At 42.3% G+C, this 11,019-nt stretch overlaps 1 protein-coding gene across 8 annotated transcripts in view; it reads right to left on the reverse strand.

Annotated features, from left to right (window-relative positions):
- Positions 1-10,129, reverse strand: part of atp11a (ATPase phospholipid transporting 11A) — a 69,999-nt gene extending 59,870 nt beyond the window's left edge. For all 8 annotated transcript variants that reach the window (XM_071329928.1, XM_071329929.1, XM_071329927.1 and 5 more), the window contains exon 1: positions 9,669-10,129. In XM_071329928.1, the coding sequence (XP_071186029.1) occupies positions 9,669-9,707 (39 nt within the window). In that variant the 5' untranslated portion in view covers positions 9,708-10,129. The remainder of the gene's footprint in view (positions 1-9,668) is intronic.
- Between the last annotated feature and the right edge of the window lie 890 nt (positions 10,130-11,019).

Below are 11,019 nucleotides of genomic sequence, written 5' to 3' on the forward strand. Positions count from 1 at the left end.
ACTAGCAGAAATCTCTCTCACACTCACTCAACGTGCAGCCAGGCATAACAACCCAATACCTCTCCGTCAGATCACTGACAGCAGCCTGATAGCAGCCTCCCTCTTCTCTCCTAAACGCTTCAAATCGATCTGTGGGCACATTGTATCCACTCACCTCACCAGGCGTTTGATAGACAAAAGGCTGCCAAGCAAGAGCCAGCTATCTTTAAATAGATCATTTAGCAGATTACAGGCCTAGGCTGAGGAATTTCTAAGCACGCAGAGACAAAAGGACATGGTAGGGAAGTGATACTGAAACAATGGAAATCTGTTCTGAAGTTCACGGAGCTTGCAAAGTAAGAGTTGAAAAAGAATGTCTTTGTGAGATCAGATTAGGCGATTAAGCCAATTGTAATACTTGTATCATTACGGTGCCTCGACCCACTCACAATACGTGGACAACGAACACGACCATCTGTGATATTTGATCACAGGATATGACAGATATACACAAACATACATACACTGAATGTACAAAACATTAAGGTCACCTGCTCTTTCCATGACAGACTGACCAGGTGAATCAAATCAAATTTTATTGGTCACATACACATGGTTAGCAGATGTTATTGCGAGTGTGGCAAAATACTTGTGCTTTTAGTTCTGACGGTGCAGCAATATCTAACAATTCCCCAACAACTATCTAATACACACAAATCTAAGTAAAGAAATGGAATAAGAATATAAATATATGGATGAGCAATAACAGAGCGACATAGGCAAGATGCAGTAGATGGTATAGAATACAGTATATACATATGAGATGAGTAATGCAAGATATGTAAACATTATTAAAGTTGCATTACTAAAGTGACTAGTGATCTATTTATTAAAGTGGCCAATGATTTCAAGTCTGTATGTTGGCAGCAGCCACTCTATGTTAGCGATGGTTGTTTAACAGTCTGATGGCCTTGATAGAAGCTGTTTTTCAGTCTCTCGGTCCCAGCTTTGATGCACCTGTACTGACCTCGCCTTCTGGATTGTAGCGTTGTGAACAGGCAGTGGCTCGGGTGGTTGTTTTCCTTGATGATCCTGTGACATCGAGTGCTGTAGGTGTCCTGGAGGGCAGGTAGTTTGGGAAAGGGAGATACCTAGTCAGTTGTACAACTGAATGCATTCATCTGAAATGTGTCTTCCGCATTTAACCCAACCCCTCTGAATCAGAGAGGTGTGGGGGGCTGCCGTAATCGACATCACCCATGGCCACGCAGTCATGGGTGAACAGGGAGTACAGGAGGGGGCTGAGCACGCACCCTTGTGGGGCCCCAGTGTTGAGGATCAGCGAAGTGGAGATGTTGTTTCCTACCTTCACCACCTGGGGGCGGCCCGTCAGGAAGCCCAGGACCCAATTGCACAGGGTGAGGTTTCATATAGCTATAATGATTGGTTGACGGTAGGTGGGGGCGGGAGTTCCTGTATACACACAAACTCACTTCTTTGACAACTTCCTTCACAGCAGCTCTGCATGAAAGCTATGATCCCTTATTAATTTACTTGTTAAATCCCCCTCAATCAGTGTAGATGAAGGTGAGGAGACAGGTTAAAGAAGGATTTTTAAGCATTGAGACATGGATTGTGTACACGTGCCATTCAGAGGGTGAATGGGCAAGACAAAATATTGAACTGCCTTTGAACGGGGTATAGTAGTAGGTGTCAGGCGCACCTGTTTGAGTGTGTCTAGAACTGCAATGCTGCTGTGTTTTTCACACAAGTTTCCCGTGTGTATCAAGAATGGTCGACCACCCAAAAGACATACAGCCAACTTGACACAATCCCCTAGGAACGCTTTTGACACCTTTTAGGCGTCCATGCCCTGATGAATTAAGGCTGTTCTGTGGCAGGGGGGGCAACTCAATATTAGGAAGGTGTTCCTAATGTTTTGTCCACTCAGTATATTTAAGTCTACTTTAGTCAGTGGTGACACAATGACCTCAGAAAGCCCCCATTCCAGCACTTTCCATGTCCTCACAATCCACTCAACCACAGTTCAGAGCATGAAGAGATTGTTTTTATTACCCAGACAATTCAATTTGACTTCCATCACCACATTATTCTAAAGCCTCTCTCTCATTCCCCAACCCTTCTCTCTCTCTCGTTACCGGCTTCAGTCGGCGAAACCTTTCCCCTTTTCCTGAGTGTTTGTGTGTAATGCTGCTGTCTCACCCCAGGCCTCCTGGCTGGTGGGCGGTCACATGAGGATCCAATGACCCAGTTCTCCAGGGAAACAAATCCCTCTGTCTACACTTAGGTCTTCCTCTATGAGACTGAGGTCTTCCTCTGATGATCAGAGACAACAGAGTTGTAGCAGGATCTTGTTAGAACATGGTACAATTCAGGAAAATATAATTATCTTTGATTAATAGGAGATGGTGTGTGTTTTCCATTTCAAAACGGAAGGACACTTTGACACTATCAGTTTTCTGCTGCAGAGAACACATCCTAGTGATGAAGACCAAGTTAAAATTCAGACTGCCATGTTTTTGTTCTACTTGTCAGACGACCTTTCTTGTACATTATGTATGACAGACAAACCATAGACAGTCAATCACATGAGTGTTTAACATGTTTTCTATGACGACAACCAATGTTGAAAGGTCAGAGGTCACAGCCTAAACACATCAGCAGCGTGACGTCTATAGAACCAACCATTAACTTCTAAATCGAACTAGTCTTTGTGCTCCATTATAACCCTGAAAAGTTTTTTTTAAAGGGGATCACACACACTGATTTTACGCTCCGCTCGTCCGGGCACGGGCCAGAGAGCTGGTTGCATGAACCCTGATGTCCTTGGTCGTCACTGTGGGAACAGGAGGAGGATCTATATTATGGTACGCTGCACCACGGCTCTCACCTATGGTGTTGACACAGTGGATAAAATAGTACTACGCCTCAGTGTGTTTCATTAGCTCCCTATCAGCCGTGAAATAAAGCTGCCACCTGTGCCCTCAGCCACTCCCCCCTCTCTTTCATCTCCTCTCTCCATCTCTTCCTCTTTTATTCAGTGACAGTCTGTTTCAAGGAGGCTCAAGACACCACCCTCTCTCCATCTTACACTCATTCACACAATTTATTCCAAGGACAGACAGTGTGTCTCCAAGTTGTCATGGCACATTCTTCAAGAATTCTGACAATTATTTAACCATTAGCTCCTCATTTCCATCCCAGCAGGGGACCGTGAGGAGGGACGTCCATTTTGTAACTAGTTGCTCGTCAATAATCTGATTAATATCAGTCATAATAGATCAAAGGGAATGTCAAGCTCTCTCTCTCTCTCATAATGTATTTCCGGGCTGAGCGTGCAGTTCATCAAGTCTAGAAGTTGAGAATCTCTCCTATTCGAACAGTGAGGACTTTCACGCTTCACTTCACTAAGGTCCTATCAAACTGACAAACGCTCATCCACCATCCATTGCTATTACATCACCACTGTCTGCTGTGCTAGGCTGGCTCATTCTCCTCTGACACTGCTGTGGATAGGTAGAGGGGCTCTGTTCTCTAGGACAGAATGTCCTGAACGATCCATCCACATAGAAATGTATTGTGTAGAATGGACAATGTTCTATCACACAGTGTTCTATCACATTTCTATCTACATTCAGTTTTATGAATGTGTCGTGCTGGGCTGCTTTCATCCTGACATCACTGTAGATTAGAACCGTTTCAGTTGGATCACATGGAACAGGTTGAGCAGCTCCCTCTGGGCTCTGGGACCAGTGACCTAATAACAAAACACTGATAAAAGAAAAAGAGTACTGTCATTGAGATTTGATTGAATTGAGCCCAAAGCCATTTCAGACTATTGAGATACACCTGAGCAATGTTCCTGTCTCTGTATGATCTCTAAAGAATGAGTGTGTGCTGTGTAGTGAGATGTGATTCTCTGAGGGGGACAGCATTAAGGGTTATGCCCCCCTTTATCAGCACTCTTTAGTGTTCCTATCCAAGGGCCCGGAACCAACACGTGGAACATTACCAAGTTCAAACACTCACTGGCTCAATCTCTCCTGATGTGGCCTTTTCTGCTCCATTAAATCCCTGCAATCCATCATCAGCATCTTGGTCCACAGGGCCCTCCCTGTGTAGGTTAATACTCAGCAGTACGGTTGGTAATATTGGAGCTGTAGCAGCTCAATAGTTATAGGCAGGGCCAAAGATATACAGAGTTTGGTGGTCAGCTTTGAGATTCTAGAATTATGATGGGCACCATGTTGGAACCAAATGAATGGAAAGTAGAATGTTATTGGATGGAAAGGAATTAACCGGATAATTAAAAGGAGAGCAACAAGACAAAATGGATTAAGGAGGAGCTCTGTGGATCCCTGTTCAAGAAGTAGCTCAGTCTGTCCGCACAGAGAGGCAGACAGACACACGTACAGTATGAGGGTGTTAAGTCATATGTTAATACCACCTGGCTGAAAGACACTGGACCGAGAGACACAGAGGTGTGAGGTGTGATAACACTGTGATTACACAGCTCACACAGTCATAATACCGCCATTTAACCTGGCTACAGCTAGATCAATACGGGAAGCTTGGTCGAAGCTCTATGAGTGAGGTCATCAGGAGAAATACGTACTCATGTCCATTGAGAGTTGCATAGTATTTTTCATGCAGCAAGCCTACATCAAGGAAATGAGCTTTTTTTTCTTTATCTCAGAAAAATGGTTTTAAAGAGACCAAGCATATTACATCATATTGTAATGTACAGTACAGCTTTTGAATTGATGTAATTTACACAACAACAAAACAAATGTTTTTGATCAGATAAAATGTTTGTGTGATCTTTAGAAACCCCTGACCGGATCCTAAGTCTAACTACAAGTGGTGTCATGGCCTGTTATCCGTTTAGCTCAGATCCTACTAATCCCAAAACGTCCCTCCTGTCCCGTTCTGTCCCTAGAAACACAGCACAACAGTCACAACACCATATAGGCAGTAGATCCTGTGTAAATATCCCACTGGTGGACACAGATGCTGTAGTACTGTATTACTGACTATCAGGAATAATTCAACACTAAGAACATGCTATACAGTACATCTAATGTAACAGAGTGTAGGCTACATTACATAATGGTAACATTACATGCTCATGAGTTTCCCTTTCAAAGCAAATTAATTCAATATCTTCTTGTCCCAGTTGGAGAGATCCATTGTGCAGTCAGATATGATAATTTACATGTCTGTATATTCACCTCTCAACAACATGACCCCATTATATCATGACATGGTTCTAATGCTTCATTAAGGTCCCTCCCCCTGGCGAGTATAAAGGAGATTATCTATCTAAGTGGACAGCGAGAGAGAGAGAGCTCCCCCAATCCTAACCTAATCCCCAGGAGACAGGAAGTCAGCAGGAGAGAGACTTCCTGTCCAGACGAGCAGATTAGTCAGCAGCCAGACAGCCACGGCCTGAGAGTTTCAGGCTCTGTCCCACCTTACTAGTATTGACCAGTGTGTTACTGTTCCTATGTGTCTGTCGGTCGCCCGATCTGCTTCATACATGTTTCATCGCTCACCTTCGTGTTAATGAATAATACATTACTGTCTCTATGCTATGTTGCTATGTTTCTGTGTATGATTTTGTACTTGTGTTTTGAGTGAACCCTCAGGAATAGGGAAGAGTAGCTGCTGCGGGAACCAAATAATTGAATAGCGAACAGATGTCATTGGCTGAGACTGATGACAGAATCATTGATAATGTCCTGATTCCTGTGTCCTGGCTGATTTCCCCCGAGGCAGAACACGTTCCCGAGGGAATTACCCCAAATGAATAATGTATTTATCAATAACAAGCCATTGTCAGGGGATGAGCCCAAAACATGGTGCTACACACAGAAAAAAGTCTGTACAACGAGCCTCATCACTGTAAGATTTCACTCATGGCTTCAGCTCTATGGATGAATTAGTATTTGGGTTTCATAACCCACCAATATATCATAGGCAAAGTGGGGGTGAAGAGGACATGTTGACAAGGAGGAGATGATGGAAAAATGCATAAAAAGACGACCAGGAGAGGAACAGTGGGCACCTTGTGCAAACTGACAGCTACAAAGATTACAGTGCTGCCTTTGAACACTTTTGCGGGAATGACAATTTGAAATTGTCAACCTAAAAAAGGTACACTTGCATAACTGTGTGTGTGTGTGTGTAAAAATCTTCTCCTCTCCTCTTTTTCTCCTCCTCTTCTCTCCTAAAGCCAGACAGCATTACTACGCATTATATCAAAGTTCAGGGGGGCCGAGCTTTTCGTTACACATTACACTCTCGCTCTCTCCACAGTCCCCTCGTGACTAACTGTAGTCCCGTGTGGCTCAGTTGGTAGAGCATGGCGCGTGCAACGCCAGGGTTGTGGGTTCATTCCCCACGGGGGGACCAGGATGAATATGTATGAACTTTCCAATTTGTAAGTCGCTCTGGATAAGAGCGTCTGCTAAATGACTTAAATGTAAATGTAACTAACCCAGTGCGTACTGCATCCAATGGCTTGCCTCCATCTCTCCCTCTACTCACTATCACGGGACCGCTCTCTAATAGACACCATTGATGCCCATCAAAAGTTACAGTATGTTATTCAATAGTCATGTATGTAGTGAAGTCCTATGGGTGTAGGTTTGTAGCCAATCACCAAGACGACGTCACTATTTGCTATTCTTTAATTCACGCCCATCATCCCTCAACAGAGCGAGGCTGTGTGAATCAGAGTCTGTCTGTCTGTCAGCCCGTCTGTTTGCTGATAAACACACGTCTCAACACGCGGCTACAGTCAATGGCCTTCAGAGGTGACGCGCTGGGCGACTCGCATGTATACCCCGACTAGTCCATTGATGTCCCGTGTAGTTTTGTTGTTGAGACAAAGATGCCATGTTATTGAAGTGTTCCAACTTCATGTGAAACATCACAAATAATCACTGAGGCACAAAATGTAATAAACTGAAGTTTCTCTCCGCCACAATTCAGATCTATAAGCAGTAAACTCATTAAACCCAGAGAGCCAGGTGTGTGCACTGGGCAGCTACCCTTTAATACCTGAGAGCACCACACTATGTCTCCTTCATTCAGTTATTGGCTACAGTCAGTAATATGTCCATAAGCTTCTCCAAATGCCTCGGACCCCGTGGGCTCATTGGAGCAGCCCTCTGGATTAGCGCCAAACACGCATTACTGTACTGAACTGGATAACCCACAGCCCATAGGCTCCGCTGTAACCTATTGATTTCCCCAGCAGCACACATCAGCCCTAAAACCACTGGATTACGTAATTCTCCACACAACTACGCTAGTCATATGGTCTAATGTGTGGTAATAGGATGTGTTCCTGCCTGGTCATAAAGACAGAAGGAGTGTTTGTTTGCTTTAGGTAAACCAGTGGAGGCTGGTGGGAGGAGCTATAGGAGGATGGGTTCATTGTAATAGCTGGAATAGAACAAATGGAACGGTATCAAAACACATCCAACATATGGAAACCATGTTTGAATCCGTTCCATGTATTCCATTCATTACAATGAGCCCGTCCTCCTATAGCTCCTCCCACCAGCCTCCTCTGATGTAAACTTATGAACAGGTGGTTTATGGATATCGGGGGAAAAATTGCTTCATCTTTTAACATGCAACATAGAACATAAATAAATTGGTAGAAGTGTGTATTTGCACTCTTGGGTTGTTGTTTTACAGAACTTTACCAGGGGACTCTACCTCATGAGTTAAATTCCATTATTGTTATGTTTACATTTCAGTCAATCGTTCAGTTTTCAATCATTATTCTTCCTAAATTAAAACATTCTGAATTGATGGTTTGGCGTGTGCTGTCAATTACGTCTGTCATTGCGCACATCAGTTTGACTTTAGCCTATCTGCCGACTAATGTGCGCTTATATCATAATCTATTTAATGAAAAAGACATGAGGTGACATTGATGCTGTATCAGCAGTCAGCACAGGTTCCTGGTGATGACAGAAGAAAAATATATATCAACAAATGATTTTTGTCGGCAACTAGGCTATAAATGAAATACACAATTCTAATAGGCTACAAGTGACTACTCTGTTAAGCTCGAGGAAACAATTGTAGAACCCTATAGACTTCAATTGTGGTTTAAATGCAACTATGATGATTTGCTCTTTCCGTATTCTAAGCGTGAGTCCATACTTCACCTTACAGAGTCAAGACGATAGTGACACTGTGCAATTCAAAAAGTTTAAACAGACCAATTACAAACTCCTTGCTTCATTTATTTTAATAGTTATAATGTAGCCTATTTAACCTTTTACACTCTAGGGAATTGGCCGATATGGATAGGGCTAAATTGAAATGTTTCTTACAGAAGAAATATTAAAATGCATAACCATTGTAGCAACTGAAAGGGAACAGTTTGAAGAAAATTATCTTCTCAGCTCACCTGAGAAGAAAAAAAATCCAACATTACACTTGATTGTATGTGCATTTTACATTTACGCCACATTTGTTGATAACGAAATCTGAAAATACTCTGGACAATACTCTGGACACATTCAGTAACCTGATAAGACTATTCCTGGAAAATGTGGGGTAGGTGCAACATAAAACAAAAACATTACAAGGGTTTGAGTGAGAGGACTAACTGGTGTCTCCAAGTCGCCACACCTCTCCAAAGTCTTCAACTATAAGGTACTTTTTTGCTCCGCTAGCTGCAACGTTGAGGAACTAGAGCAAGCACACTTGTAATTCTTTCATTTGGAACACAACCCTGAATCGCCGCCATCACACAATTGCTGTTGTTGTTTACACAACCCAAAAACGGTCCGTTATAAATCGCAATCTAGGTCAGGTGGGCATGATTTGAAAGCTTGTTCTATTGCAACATGACTGGCTAAGTTATAAAATACGATCTAACAGCTTTCACAAGGCAATTCAGAGAAACAGATCGTAATTTTGGTGTACATAGAAAGGAGTTATTAGTGTATTCAGGTGTGTGTGCCAAGACAAATTTTCTTCACAATTGTAACTGTACATCAAACATAATGATCATACACGTTGACACTGTATACGACATTTTTGTCTAGTTCACATTCATGTGAAGTTCACATTTGGACTCACTGATTGGCTTGCTTCAAAGCGCAGCCGATTGGCTTGCTTCAAAGCGGTAGCTACTATAATCCTCAATGTCTCATATTTCCAAATAGATTAAGTCATCTTAATTTATTCAGACAACAAAACTTTTGCAAATGTTGCCCAATTAGCGGGTGGGATAGGGGCAACTTTTTGTCGTGCGTGGTACTCAAATTCATAAAGGCTGTCAGTCTAAACCCACACAGCGCTGTGAAGTGCAGAGCCAGAGCTCTGACGTCATGTATAGCGTGTTCATGTACAGCCACTACGTTCCAATTTAGGAGCTTATTAGTGCATAAATCTGCTATTTCAACCGGTATATGGGTACGAGTGTAAAGGGCAACATGGGAAATGGAAACGCACAATTGTTAATAGAAACGCAACAATGTTTAATTGAGAATAGACTGTAAAGCCGCAACCACCTGACCAACAAGTTGGTAGCCTACTATGCAATAGTACTATGCAATAGTAGGCTAAACCCCATATACTTTTGTTTTGGCACAACCAAATGGATTCCAAGTAATTCAGTGCAATAGGCTACTTACCCATCTGGTGATGAACTTGCGAATAGAGCTAAAATCCATTCTTTAACAGGTTCCAGCTGCTCCAAGCAATTTCTTTATTGCCGTCTTCTTTAATCTTTTGACGCTAGCTAATTTTTTATTTCTACTCTATACTCCATGACTTTCGGACGGTCCCCCTTTTCTGCTTAAGAACTATAATAGTCTGGGTGCGACTATTGTAATCCTATACGATCAGTCACCTATTGGTCTCTCTATGAAAGGTAAAGCTCAAATGCCCACGCGCTTTCATAGTTATGGTTTCATTCATATGCTGACATGTTAGTCTATGATTCAGCAGCCAGTGCGGTATTCTTTTCCCCTAATGTTTCAGACGCAAAGTCCCCTACTTCTACTAGTCAGAAGTAGCGTCTTCTTTTTCCTCTCCTGCCTTCTCTCGCTCACCTTCCTCGCGCCGGTAATCTTCTTGGCTCTCCGCTGTGGGAAATAACAGTTTTTCTTCCATCATAGGCTACGTCACTGGGAGCCGTAAGCGCTTGCGCACTCTAGTGTCACACACTTACCAACTGGAATGTATCAGTTTCGGTCAGGCATGCATGCTCATGTCTTTTCTCAGCAGAATCGCTTAAAACTTCTTCAGGATTGGTGGGTCCCCTGCGGATGGTTGAGCTAATGTAGACTTATGCGAATAGCATGAGGTTGTAAGTAACAAGAACATTTCCCAGGACATAGACATATCTGATATTGGCAGAAAGACTATATATATATATATATATATATATAGAAGAATATAAGCTAACTGCACTGTCCAATTTACAGTAGCTATTACAGAAAAATAATACCATGCTATTGTTTGAGGAGAGTGCACAGTTTTGAACATGAAAAGTTATTAATAAACAAATTAGGGTCATTTGGGCAGTCTTGATACAACATTTTGAACAGAAATGCAATGGTTCCTTGGATCAGTTTAAAACTTTGCACATACACTGCTGCAATCTAGTGGCCAAAATCTAAATTGCACCTGGGCTGGAATAATACATTATGACCTTTTCCATTTCAAAGATGATGGTACAAAACAAAAAAAATACAAAACAGTTTTTTTTTTCTTTGTATTATCTTTTACCAGATTTAATGTGTTATATTCTACTACATTCCTTTCACATTTCCACAAACTTCAAAGTGTTTCCTTTCAAATGGTACCAAGAATATGCATATCCTTGCTTCGGGGCCTGAGCTACAGACAGTTAGATTTGGGCATGTCATTTTAGGTGAAAATTGGGGGAAAAAGGGTCCAATCCTATAGATGTTCTTAACTAATTCACAAAACTGTTGCACTAAGAGTTAGAAACAAAATGGAATGGCAAATTCCCCATTA

This window comes from Salvelinus alpinus, chromosome 10 (assembly GCF_045679555.1).
Source record: "Salvelinus alpinus chromosome 10, SLU_Salpinus.1, whole genome shotgun sequence".
Classification (NCBI taxonomy): Eukaryota; Metazoa; Chordata; class Actinopteri; order Salmoniformes; family Salmonidae; genus Salvelinus; species Salvelinus alpinus.